The sequence below is a fragment of a genome, unplaced genomic scaffold (genome assembly GCF_019419815.1).
Source record: "Pyrus x bretschneideri cultivar Hongxiangsu unplaced genomic scaffold, Pyrus_bretschneideri_v1 Contig43, whole genome shotgun sequence".
In the NCBI taxonomy this organism is placed as follows: domain Eukaryota; kingdom Viridiplantae; phylum Streptophyta; class Magnoliopsida; order Rosales; family Rosaceae; genus Pyrus; species Pyrus x bretschneideri.
In genome coordinates this window covers 2241566-2255923 of record NW_025999757.1, presented here as the reverse complement: position 1 = coordinate 2255923, position 14358 = coordinate 2241566, and the positions used below count along the sequence as shown (strand labels likewise).

Sequence of the window (14358 nt, the reverse complement as noted above, 5' to 3'; positions counted from 1 at the left end):
CAATTTATTTGTGACTTGCCATGTAAAACATATTAAATGAATTTTTTTTTAATTTATTTATCTTATGTTATAAATAAATTGTTTTTTTTATTTCAATAAATATAAATTCAAACAAAATTTGAACTGGGTAAATTAAATTTTCAGCTCCTTGCGCGATGAATAAGAAATTAATTTCCTTTTCGTCGCGCAAAGAACTGAAAATTTTGACTTTCTGATGGGCACAAAATAATTTTGTGAAAATTTGAATTTTTTACGCAACAAATATCCTGCATTTGTTGAGCAAGAAGCTCGGGGTTAAACTGAAATCGCAAACATTTTTCCCCTGACCTCTTCGTCTTTGTAAACTCTCCCCCTCCGACACACCCTCCCTCTCTCTCACTAAATCTCTGTCACCCTCCCTCTTGCCCTCTTACCCTCTCGCCCCCTCGCACTCTCTATTCCTCCTCCGACAAACCCTCACCACCACACACCCATCTCCAGTGCTCCAGAGTCCCGTACCTAGGCCCACAATCCAGTCCACCCATCTCTGCTGCTAACAAGGTAAAGATTTCAAATTTTTTTAATTTATTTCGATTCTTGTTTAGGAATTTGGGGTTCCAGTTTACAGAGCATTAGATTAGAGAATTAAGGGATCGATTTTAGGGGATTAGGGTTTAGGAGCTGGAGTTAGATTTTTTAAAGGTTTTTTTTTTTTTTTTTCCTTGAAAAGTTGACTTCTTGATTTGTTGCATTTTGTTAACATTGTGGCATGTTCTATGAATTTAGTGAAGCTTCATTAAGTAATTTCTTGTTGAATTTATTGTAATAATGTGCAATGGCGTGCCATATATGGCTTCATCCTTGAACGGGGAAGTCAGTGATTCAAGTCGAAAGGGAGAGATTAAGAATGCATTGCTAATTTGCTACAGCATCTACGAGATTTGAAGTTAATTTAGTACCGTATCTGTTTCTGTCAATAAAAGTGATACTTGTTTCTAATTCAATGTGATGGGATTTCTTATTTTCTAGATTTATAGTAAAGACTTGGTTTTGCTTGGTGTCGGTGGGGGAGGGTTTTAAACTCAGTATTCAAACAATGTTTGTTTCGATATGAATTTTTTGTTTCTACATCCAACTTTAAGTTTTTAGCATAATTGTCTAGGTACATATTTTTCTATTTAACAAGTCACACAGTCTTTTGGCGAAGATAAGAATAATAAAGCATATATCCAAATATAATTCAAATCATCTTCTGATCAACAACTAGATTGCAATTAATCATCAATCAAAAATATGAAATTCTGATGCCAAATCGTGGAATCTACCAATCTTAAATGAGTTAGAAAATTTAGTATAACAATCCGTCTTTCTCATCAACAATTTTTAGTTGATGATTCTCGTTGGCAAGCTTACAGCCCATAAATGTGGCTTTCATTTGCCCTTCCTCAAAGTTAATTACAGGACAGAAGAATATTTCATATCATGCTTCTTTCACCTTTCAGTTTGCATTTAGATAATTTTCATATAAATTAGAATCAAACTTAAATTGTCCTGTCACGGTAGAAGACCTAGCTAGCTAATGTAATAACTCGTATTCCTTTCTTGAACATACGTGCATTATATCATGTCCTGTATGGTATGAAGTATGACATTTCCTGGCATAGATGTTTTAGAAGTTAATTACGAATGGAATCAAATAAACACCTTTCGGACATTTAAATCCTTAACATGAATTATCATCATATATACAGCATCTGAGAGAGGCTTTTATAGAGCATTAGGTTAGAGAATTAAGGGATCGATTTTAGGGGGATTTGGGTTTAATTAGGTGCCGGGGGTTGGATTTTTGGGGATTAGGGTTTACAATTTTCTTTTCACCAGACTATAAGAAACAGAGAGGATTTTTTGGGGATTAAGCATTTTTTGTTTAACAATAGGAGTAGGATTGAATTGTTTGTTACTAATCAACTTTGAGATAACCCACATTTGTTTAATTAATCTACGTGAAGGGTTAATACTGGTGACTTGGTGAAGCCCAAGTCTGCTTCATTTGCTTAATTTTCAGTTGTACTTTTAGCTTTACATATCTTTGCACTTACCTTAGTCTTTCAGACCTTTAGCTTTACATATCTTTGCACTTTTAGCTTTACATATCTTTACATATCTTTAGCTTTACATATCTTTACATATCTTTGTACTTTAAGCTTTACATATCTTTAGATATGTAATTTTCAGTTGTACTTTTAAATTTACATATCTTTACATATCTTTGTACTTTTAGCTTTACATATATTTGCACTTATACCGATATACAACTTTAAACACATGTCCTATGACCGAAGACATGTAATGGTAAGAAGCATCGGCTGTTCTTGAGTATCCACAAGCATTGTGTAGGTCCATATTTGAATGTTCAATTTGATCAACGACTTAAATTTAGTGAATGATGATCGTTGGACTACGCTCAACGATCAAGTATGTGTTGAGTCTATTGACACTAAGAGCATGTAGGTACTAAATTACAACAAAAAAATTTATATATGCAAATATAACCAACCTCACTCTTGTTGATTTGGTATAACCATCAGATAATTCGTCACCATCAGATAATTCGTCACTTCTGCAGTAGGTTTCTCTTCTAGGGTTGTGATAGGTTAATAACATTGAGATCTAACTTTAGCATTAGGTTAATAACTATAATATGATGAACAGTCTATAAAAAAAAAAAAAAATTTCTTTTCAAAAGGTTCTTAGCATTCCTCTTTTTCTGAAACTGTAGTTTCTCCACATATGAGAAATAGAGACATAGTTTCTTTTGTTTTTTTTATTTTTATAATCTCAGTTGAAAGGAGGGGAACTCATATGAATTTGAGAAAAGCTAGTGAAGGATATGTTTGTGTTTATGTTTGGAGGCCTACATAAGGCAGCTGCTGCCCAAGCCAAATGGCTCTAAGTACCGTATCTATTTTTGTTTAATTGAATGAGGAAATGCATATAGGTAAGCGGACTGTTCTTTTGTTTCTCCTTCAATGAAATGCATATAGGTCAAGATGCTTTTATGGTCTAATTGTCGATTTTATGCTTGATTTCAGATTTAGGGATTTAGGGATTAATTTAGTTAATGTTTAACGGTATATATATGGCTCAAATGCTTGATTTAGTTATGCGTGGGGTTGGTGTGAGTGATATGCCACACAATTAGGCATGTGATTGGATTGATGTATACTTAATGAATTTTTTTTTTCTATTTGTGCAGATGTCAAACCTTATTAGAAGTCGTAAGGCGGTGATGACTGCACCCCGTTCAATTCCCCCGCCTCCTCCGTCAGCTGCCACAGCTTTAGCAGAAATGGACCACAGCCTGGTTGATCCGGTTGGTCCCGGGGTATCCCAGGCACCGATGTCATCAGCCTCATCAGTGGTGTTACCTGTTAGCGCCAAGCGTGGTCACCGCCGCCCCTGCACACCTAACACGACTTCAGCATCCACTACTAATGCCTCGGGATCACAACAAGGTAAAGTTAAATAATGCCCCGCACCGCACGGTGATAACTGTTTTTGTTTTTTTTTCTATAATGCTTTGTTGATTTCTCCATATAGATTGTTCTACGTGATATTGGATTGCCTAATGATGCTAGAAGGGTGGTCATTAGTTCTTTGTAGGGAACAAAGTGTCTCTGAAAATGTTTGTTCAAATTTTCTGCTTAATTCCGAGTTTTACTAGTTTAATTTTGTTCAAAATTTGAGTTGGAGCTACTTTAAGTTCGATCTTTAGTTAGTTAGTTAGGTAAGTAGAAGGAACATGTGTAAAGTGGATAATTTAGTTTTCTCTACATGTCATTTATATAAAGGATTCTCATCTGAATGATCATGGTAGGCGTTAGGCCGTTAGTCTTCAAGTGTTGAAGCAATTCATAATAGAATTTCAATTTGCTGCTTAAATTCCCAAGATCTACTATGTAATATTTCACTTGGCATCCACTACTAACGCATTCAACTGTTGTGATTATTGTTGAATATCATATATTATTCATTACAATGTTCAAGGTTTGGGAATTGTTATAACTTTAGGGGAGGTTATGTCCAAATTTCAGTTTACTTTGTTGTGTTTGTTTGACTGTTTTTTATTTTTGGCAACAAGGAAAAATACCCGGGGACCTTGTCGCCAGTTAAAGACAGCTAAGGTCACCCGGGTGACCAACGGACGTATCACGATCGGATACGATGACGGGCATCAGACTGCACCTACGATGGAGCAGCATAGTGCATTGGCCCACGACATTGGTCATGTTGTTTGAACCTTATGCCTTATGCAATGGAAGTCTTCGAAGGTGATGCCAAACGGGTGAGGACGAAGGTGCGCTCATATTTGTTGGTAAGTGTCCCTTTTTATTGCTTTTCCTTTAAATTTTATATATATATATATATATATATATATATTACTTAAACTATGTAATTAATTTGTTACACTGCAGACGAACTACAATTTCGACGACATCAACCACAATATGTTGGCCTACGTCAACAAGCTCTTCACTGAATGGTACAAACAATGGAAGAGCGACCTACACCAATATTTTGAGACATTTGATGATTCGCAAGTTACTCTTGAGGAGGGTTGCCCGAAGGAGTTTGATGACTGGGAAGAAAATTGGGTGTGGTTCTGCAATCATTCTCAGGAACCCGACTATGTGTTATCTTTTTAATATTAAGTCTAAAAGTATTATACGTTTCTTACTAATGTTTATTGATTTTTTTTATATTTCATTTAAATTTGAACTAATACGTTTATTTTTTGTACAACAGAAGAAGGCAAAAGCCAACAAGATCAATTGGGGGAAGAAGACTCTTCTCCACCATTCAGGTTCGAGGCCCTTCTCATATAGGATGGAGGCGCAGCGGCAGGTAATAATAACGCTTTTCATATTCAATTTTTAATATGTCAGTAATATTAATTTTTTTTGTTCGTACTAACATTTTTCTTATCTTGTTCTATTCAGGGAGGTTCAAATTTTCCCGAGATCGATGTCTTTGGATACGTTTATGTTCAACCCAAGGATGAGCTGGCCGAGTACCTTCATGTAAGTATTCTTCAATTGTAATTACTATCTTACGCATTGAAGTATCATGGTTATTATTTCAATGTTATTATTAATATTGCATGTTATATTACATAGACGACGATGATGGAGAAAAGGCGGTTGGTTCTTCAGGAAGTCGACTCCCAACTTCTTCCCAAGACTCCGCTCGAGTCTGGGGATCCCCCCGAGGATGCAGGGTTCCTGATCGTTACAGAGACCTTAGATTCAATTCTCAGGTGGAGGCCGGGGATGTATTGTAGGGCAATGGGGAATGCTCGACGCCAGGAACCTAGAGCCTCTTTCTCATCGCAGTTGAAGAGCGAGATGGCAGCTTTGACAGCAGAGGTGGTCGACCTTAAGATTGAGCTCGCCTTGTATAAGATGAAGATGTCACTAATCGTACAGGCCATCAGTCATTCCAGCATTTGTCTTTCAGATTTGTGTCTTCCATCGACGTCTAAGCCCTTCCAACCCGAGTATGCCTAGAACTCTGCCCCTTCGACCTCTGAGCCTTTCACCAACCCTGAGACCTTCTTGCCTCGAGATTTCCAACCGCATGCGAATGATGACCCTATGGATTACTCCACATTATTTTCTTAGTTTTTTTACTCCCTTACTTATTAAACATTTTCCTTGTACATACATTTTTTAATTATTTAAATAAATTAATTTTCTCTTCATTACATTTTTTAATTGCAATTTAATTTTATTATTTTTATACAAAATTAAAAACAAAACAAAAAAAAAAAAACAAATTAAAAAAAATTATTTTTCTTTTTGCGCAACGAGTATATTCGTCTCACATAGTTCTTGCAACTAACAAGAGTTCATCACGCAAGAACAACATATCATCCTACAGAGTTTTTAGGGACGAATATTAGTCGTCCCATGTATGTATCTTGGCATTTTGTGTGACGAAGCCATTTGTTCCTAAAAGTTTTATGTGATGAAGGCTAAACCATCGCATAGTGTTCTTGCGACTAATGCTATTGTTCGTCGCGCAAAGTCTTTCTTCATGCTCTTTGCTAGACGAATTCTAGGAGACGAAGTTTTTGTCGCGCAGACGTCTAGGCGACGGAAATACACCTTGCACGAACAACTTATGTTCGTCACGCTAAGGGTTAAAACGTAGTAGTGCAAATTTTTCCAATTCCTCAAAATTTTCAAAAAAAAAAAAAAAAAAAAAAAAAAAACCCCAAGACCCTTGCCGATTCCATCCACTCCCATCTCCTTAGGCGCTTCAACATCAACGAGGACTGCCCGGTATTTGATAGTATCTTTGATATCTGCCAGACCTCCGCCAGCAGCTCAATCGGCGCTGTCGATTCTGATATGATTCCTATTTAGGCCGTTGAATTCCAGGTTTCAACTCATGTCAAACTTGCCGGTGAGCAACGAGGCGATGAAGGGGACGTTGGCATTGGTAAGGAGGCCAGAGTATTGGTTGGCAAAGGCGTTGGGCGGCAAGATGGAGTTGGAGAGGACGAAGCAGAGGCCAAATCTCGGGATCTATGAGAGGATGGAGAAGACGAAGGAGGTGGTGAAGGAGGTGACAGAGGTGGAGTTGGAGGTGGGTTTTTTGGGAATTTTTGTTTGGTAGAAGATGCAACCGACGGCGAACTGGTTGGTGTTATTTGTGAGGTTGGTGGCATTAGTGATGTTGGAGAAGTAGTTGAAGAGGAAGTTAAGAGCAGAGGTGCGAAGTGGAAGAGGTGGTTGAAGAGAATAACGATGAGTACGGCTACGAAGGATGGGTGGGGGGATGGTGCAAGTATTTGGGAAAGTAGTCGACGATGGGGGTGTAGGAGAAGGGTAGTGGAGTAGACTTGGGGAATTGAAAATATTTGAGGAAGATTTTTTTTTTAATTTATTTTAATTGTTAAATAAAAAATTAATTTTTTGTTAATAATTAATTAATTTTTTATTTTACTTGGTGAATGAGTGGGTCCCACTCCTACCACGTCATCATTTAACAGCCAAATTGATAGAAACTTTAACGAAGGTCTGACATTGTAACGAATTCATAAGTTGAAGTATGAAATTGCAATGTTTAAAACATAAGGTATGAAATTACGATTCAACCCATAGTTGAGGTAGTTTTGTATAATTTACCCTGAAATTTAACATGAGTAAATATTCATTTGACGGATGAGTTCACTTAAACTATGCATTGGTTGAATAAAAATAAAAATAAATAAATAAATATAAATATAAATAAAAAACCTCTCATTATTGTAAGGTTTGAATCCTACCATGCGTACTTTTTTTAGGGTAAACTAAAACTTTCATTAGAAGTTGAAAATCGTTTGGGCAATATACCCATTTAGAAGACCTCTGGTAGTGGGCGGCTCAAGTGTTTTCTTGATGGATCATCTACGAACTACGGGACAAAAGTCAATAAATAAAATAAATAACTTTTTGGCCTATTTGTCGAAATTCCCCCTAACCTTATAACCTACTGCCAATTTACCCTTTGAACTTAAATTTTAGTCAATTATCCTCCTAAACTTTTATTTATGGCCAAATTCCCATCTTCCATTAAATATCACACATTTCATCCATGACTTCCGTTAGTTTGGAGGGCAAAATTGTCATTTCGAAGCAAACGTTCGAGGCTGTGGTCTTGTGGGTAGGCTTCGAAAACAGTCTTAGAGAGAGAGAGAGAGAGAGAGAGAGCAACAATGAGCTATTGGTGTGGCGATAGGTGGGCTGCAAGAAGGTGGCTTTGTAGGAGAAAGGAAGGGGGATCACGACTTGAATCGAGAATCTAGGACCTACCATTGGAGGTTGTGGGGTGGGTGGATTATGGCAGGGTGATACTAGGCTTGAATTTGAGGGAAGGGGTAGGGGGGATAAATTTGATATGAGATTTAGGGTAGGTGAGAAGGGTTATAATCGAGTAGAAGAGGGGAAGTGAGAGAGATGTGGTTTTTTATTTTCTTTTTTAAATCTTATTTTTATTGTGAATCATGGATAAAATGTGAGAAATTTAAAAGGAAAACTAATGAAAAAGGCTTGAAAAGTTTTAGTTTTAACTAAAAACCATGTTATAAGTTTTGTTTAATGGTTAGTACAAGGCCTATATTAAAGCAGTCCAACTAATATGGCCCAACTATAATAAATTATGATTTGTCGATTTTACCCTTAATTTTGTAGTTGAGTTGTTTTAAATTTGTTCAGTTTGGTTTTCTTGTTAAGTTGTTTTTTTGCCGGGGCTGGTTGAAGGCTTTAAGAACGAGACTTTCGAATTCTTATCAATTTGAACGTGATTGTCGTTTCAACTTTTGAAGTGCTGATCAAATTGAATGTGATCGTTGCCTTTCAGATCGTCTGTAATTATTCGTACTATTTTCAACGTACTTTTCTAGATTTTCGTCGTTAATGGAGTTCATTATTGTTTTGCATACCTTCTTCTTTTTCTTTGAAACAAAAATATAGATCCTTATGCAATTTAATTTATGTTTTGTATTATTTCGTTGAAATGTGATCGTCGTTATTATTCATAGTGTATTCAAGGTACTATTTTTCAATTTTTCTTCGTTAGTGAAGTTCATCATTTGTTTATCTAAAAAATAAATTTGAGATATGCATGCTATTCAATTTGTGTTTCTTTATTAAATTTGAGATCTGCATGTTATTCAATTTTGTATTATTTCGTTGATAATTGTATATGAGTTGCAGAAGGTTTTTTCTTGTTTTGAAGATACATTGTTAGCTTTTTGTTCAGTTTTTTTAGATACAGGGTTGTTTTTTGTTCATTTTTTCATAAATAGTTTCAGTTTTTGTTCAGTTATTCAAAAATAGTATTATCTTTTGGTTCACTTTTATAATGAAATAGTGTTAGATTTTGGTTCGGATTTTTCAGAAGCTAGTTTTATGTTTTGGTTCTTTTTCTATAAATAGTTTTAGTTTTTGTTCAGTTTTTATAGAAACAATTTAAGTTTTTGTTCAGTTTTTGTATATGAGTTGCAGAAGGTCTTTTCTCGTTTTGAAGATACAGTGTTAGCTTTTAGTTCAGTTTTTTTAGATACAATATTGTTTTTGTTCATTTTTTTTATAAACAGTTTTTGTTTTTGTTCACTTTTTCCAAAAACAGTGTTATCTTTCGGTTTGGGTTTTCCATAAACAGTTTTAGTTTTTGTTCAGTTTTTCTAGAAACAATGTTATCTTTTGGTTCGGATTTTCCAGAACAGTTCTATGTTTTGGTACTTTTTTCCATAAACAGTGTTAGTTTGTTGTTCATTTTTTTAGATACAGTGTTATTTTGTTGTTCATTTTTCAAAGACAGTGTCATTGTTATATATGTTCATTTAATATTTGTGTATTGATTTTTATTTTTATTTTATTTTGTGTTGTATATTTATGGAGAATGGTATACTAACTCTATTTACTTAGGGTGGTTTATCTGTCATTAGTTCTATTTCATCAACGTGTACATTCGATCATATTTGTGTTGATCTTTGCTCTAAGGTTAAAGGTTCGAGACCAGGTTGTTTTGAGTTGAGATATTCTTTGAGTGAAGGATCTAATTGCCTATTGGATTGTGATGCCGACGTTAAGAACATTTGTTAGTTCTTGGTGTTGTTGGAAAATCTATAGTAGAAATATTGGTTTTGATAAATGTGCAGGTGATCTAGTTGAGTTACCTACGAATAATGTATCTTCTTCGTGTTATACATCATATTATATAGCGCTTGTTAGTGAAAATTATCATTTAGGGAAGTGTGGTTCTCATGGTATTCATAGCTACATGACTTCTAAATGGGAAGACTATATTGAATCCATGGGTCAAGTTTTTAAAGAAGGCTGTGCTAATTTTTGTGATAAGTTGAAGAAGTTCTCTGTTGAGTGTGGGTTTGAGTTGAAATATTTGAAGAATGATAAGAGTCAGATTAACTTTGAGTATTCTAGGAAAGAATCTAACGATTGTATTTGGCATGTATATGCATCAAAGTGTTCAATTAATGATTTTTTTGTTATTCGAAAATTGCACAATATGCATACATGTAAGGGAATGATCCGAAAGAAGAAAAACAAAGTTGTTGGTCGGAAATTTGTCGCTTCTTTCATTAAGGACAAGGTTTAGTCAAATCCACTTATCAAACTGAAGCAAATCATTTCAAACCTAAAATAGTTTTAGGACTAGACATTGATTATTCTACTCCATACTTTGGTAAAGAGAAGGCAGTTTCTGAGCTAAATGGCGACGTTGTTGATTCTTACAAGTTGTTGCCTTAGTATATAGATTAACCTTGCAAGCAATCCTGGATCTGTATTTGAGCTTGAAGTTGTACCAGATTCCAACAGGTTTCTTCGATTATTCATCGTTTATGATGCATGGATCAAGGGATTCATATTTTGTCGCCTAATTTTATTCATTGATGGTACTTTCATCAAGAGCAAATACAAAGGCACACTTCTATCCTGCTGTGCAAAAGATGGCAATGATGGTGAGTTAATAGTCTGACTTTATATTTGATGTTATATATTTTATGTAAATAGAAGTACATAAAAGTTTCATAAACAGTTGTATCACATTTTAGGTTACAAAAACAATTTAACGACGATTATACAACAGTTTAATTATAGTTACATAAACAGTTTTACTTTTTGTTCAGTTTTTCTAGAAACAGTTTTTGTTTTTGTTCATTTTTGTATATGAGTTGTAGAAGGTTTTTTTTCTCATTTTAAGATACAGTGTTAGCTTTTGGTTCATTTTTTCCAGATACAGTGTTGTTTTTGTTCGTTTTTTAATAAATAGTTTTAGTTTTTGTTCACTTTTTTTCAAAAATAGTGTTATCTTTTGGTTCAGATTTTCCAGAAATAGTTTTATTACACCTAACAGTATTTTATTCCTTTTCTGTTTTTGTAAAGATTTTCGAGCTTGCTTATGCTATTGTTGATTTAGAAACAATAAAAAATTGGTGATCGTTTTTGTCAATATTATCTCATATATTAAGGCCTCAAGAGAGAGTGACACATTTATGTCGGATAGACATGATGGAATTTTGAGGTGCATTCCTGAAATTTTCCCTGAATTTCCACATTCATACTGTCTTGTTCATTTAAAACAGAATGTTAGTAATTTATTTCCAAAAAGTGCTAGTGAGGGACTAAAGAAAATGATGAATCTTTTACCAAACTATGCTTATACATGCACTGCATCAGATTATGATGATTACACTGTTGAATTTATGGATAACGGGAGAGAGCATGTGAAGAATTTTTTAGCTGATTTGCCTTAAGAGAACTATACTATTGCTCACTTTCCTGGTAAAAGATGGGTATCAATGAGTAATGCACTTTCAGAGTCTTTTAATGCCATGGTGTTGAATAGTCGTTGTATGCTACTTATGGATCTTCTTGAAGACATTAGAGTTCGGCTGATGGTTACTATGGCTGAGAAGAAACTATTCGATCAGAATATTAATACAATTTTGTGTCCAAAGAAAGAAAATGAGCTGAAGCTGTTGTTGAAAGAGGACATGCATTATAGGATTAGTTATTTTGACATGGATGTTTTTGAAGTTAGGACGGAGTGGAATCGTTTTGTTGTTTGTCTGGAGGATAGGACATGCTCTTATATTCAATGGCAGCACAATTGTTTCCCATGTTGTCATGCATTGCAGGTGTTGCAGCATGATAATTGTGATGTATTTGAATATGTTGAAGATTACTGGAAGGCATCTTTTTATCGGGAAACATATCAATTTGTTATGAATCCAGTTTCAGATTTGGATAAGCCTAATGTTAATAATTTTACAAATGGTGTGAGGCCTCCTATTAATAGGGTTCCATCTGGAAGGCCAAAGAAGATTAGGATTAAACATGCTGGTGAAATTAATGGGATGAAAAAGACTGTGACTTGTGGTAGATGTAGAAGTTCGAGACATAACAAGGTTTCATGCAAAGTTGTTATCCAAGACGGTTGATTTATTTATTTATTTATTTTATTATAGATGGGAGCTATTTATGATATGTAACAGATTTTAATCTTTGGAGATTACTTATTGGTTTTCAATTGATGTTTCCGATTATATAACTTTTGGTTCATACTAATGTACTTCTTTCAGTCTTAGTTTGTTGTTCAGTTTTTTAGACACAGTGTTAGTGTTTTGTTAATTGTGTTAGAAACAGTGTTCGATTTTGGTTTAATTTTTCAAATACAGTATTCGGTTTTGGTTTCTTTTCTAGAACCATTGTTGGTTTTTAGACAAATCAAACTGTTTCTGGATCCAAATTGTAATATATGCCACTATTTTCTGCAAAGTTACCAAACAACCATAGAGTTTGTTGGATCTAGTGTTGGTTTTTTGTTTCATTTTCAAGCACAATGCTATGTTTTGACTTTTTTTTCCATATACAGTGTAATGACTTGGTTCTATTTTTCTAGCAACACTATTGGTCTTTACACAATGTAGCATATTGTTTCTTAAACCAAATCATAATAGAACATTTTAGCTTCTGAAAAAGTGCCAAATAATCACTTTTTTTTTCTAGTCCAGTGTTAGTTTTTCAGAGACAATGTTATATTTTTGTTTTTTTTTTCCAGAAACAGTGTTGGTATAATCACACTGTTTTCATGTTTAGTTTTTGTGACATCCTACATCCTCCAAATGAGTGATCCTTATATGTATATTCTCATCCCTACCTAGCACGAGGCCTTTTGGGAGCTCACTGGCTTCGGGTTCCATCGAAACTTCGAAGTTAAGCGAGAAGGGGGCTAGAGCAATCCCATGATGGGTGACCCACTAAGAAGTTGCTCGTTAGTTCCCAAAAACAAAATCGTGAGGGAATGGTAAGCCCAAAGCGGACAATATCGTGCTACGGTGGTGAAGCGGGTCCGAGAAGTGATTCGCCCTGGGTCGGGATGTGACAATTTTAGTTTTTAGTGACAATGTTTTGTTTTTGGTTATTTTTTCTATAAATAGTGTTATGTTTTGGTTGTTTTTCCAAAATACAGTGTTAGTTTTACATTAGGGGAGAAACTGTCTCTAGAAACAGTTTCTATGAGATTGCTACGAAAGCTTCTTGTTCTTTTGTCCAGCTGAACTCATGGTTCATCAAATCCACGAGGATATCTTTCCGTGCTTTTAAAACTTGATAATCTCGAATATGTTCTCGAATTTTTTGGTTCTTTGAGAGTTGGTCAATGAATCTAACCATGTATAAGTTGCAATCGAATCTGATTTAGAAACAAATTTAAGTTGAAATGAACATAACTATTAAAGGAAAAAAAAGTATGTGAGAGATAAGTAGTTCAAAAAGCACACTGTTTGATGAAAATGCACAAAACAAAAACTATATATAGAAGTAAAACTGGTTTAAATTTTTTCACGTACGATATTGGTTTCTATTGTGCTTAGATTCTATCCTCCTTGACTTGGAATTCAAAGTCACTTTTTATGGAATTGATTTTCTTCATTATTTCTTGGTTTGAATCCGTAAGTTTTGAATGTGTTGTTGATTCCCTTGCCTTATCAAGCCAATACTAAACAAAGTTCCCCTGCACAAAGTTATTAAAGAATAATAAGATACTTCTTTGCAATATATAAGAGACATATTTGTGATTTTGGTTTTTTTGCTTACCACTATTGCTACATTTTTCCAGTAGCAATCACATTCTAAATCTTCATGTTTTGAGTTTTGGCGAGCTGAATTGCAATGAGTCATTTCTGTAGATTTTGTGTCCAAAATTACCAATGAGAAATGGTTGTAATGGAACAATGGGAAGAAAATCTTCGACATTTTTCCATATTGGTCCATCAATTGGTTGTAGAGTCTTTCCTTGTTTTGGACAGTTTTTTGAATACTTTGTTCATTGATGTTGTGCTGTTGGAATAAAAATCATAAAAAATCATATCACAATGTTTTTGCATCCAAATCATAATATGGCATACTATTTCTGGAAAATAACCAACTAGAAACTACATTGTTTATGGATTCAGAGCAAAATTGGCACACTGTTAATGGATCGAAATCATAATTGGCCACACTGTTTTTTCAAAAGTACTACACAACCACACTGTTTATTGATACAGAATATAACAGGGCACAATGTTTTGTTATTGTTACAGAATATACAGTATATATACAGATATTCACAGAAGTTAGTTGTTTTATGTTTTTAACTTTATAAAACATGCTGTTAACAAAAAGTTTACACGATGTAAAACTAGCTATATACTTACAAAGATTGTTGTAGAGACATATAAGTTCTTTTGTTTGTTGATGTTTTCTTTTTCTCTTTAGAGGTAGCAGAAAGAGTCAACAATCTGAGTTGATATAGGTCCATTTG

The 14358-nt window shown here is 34.4% G+C and overlaps 1 protein-coding gene across 1 annotated transcript; it reads left to right on the top strand.

Annotated features, from left to right (window-relative positions):
- Nucleotides 1-282: 282 nt before the first annotated feature.
- LOC125469440 lies at nucleotides 283-5740 on the top strand. The gene is made up of 7 exons (XM_048566778.1): nucleotides 283-540; nucleotides 3236-3494; nucleotides 4121-4354; nucleotides 4455-4634; nucleotides 4786-4884; nucleotides 4980-5060; nucleotides 5157-5740. Exons 3-7 carry the CDS (start codon nucleotides 4283-4285, stop codon nucleotides 5544-5546), a joined length of 822 nt encoding a protein of 273 aa, XP_048422735.1. The 5' UTR covers nucleotides 283-540; nucleotides 3236-3494; nucleotides 4121-4282; the 3' UTR covers nucleotides 5547-5740.
- Nucleotides 5741-14358: the final 8618 nt, after the last annotated feature.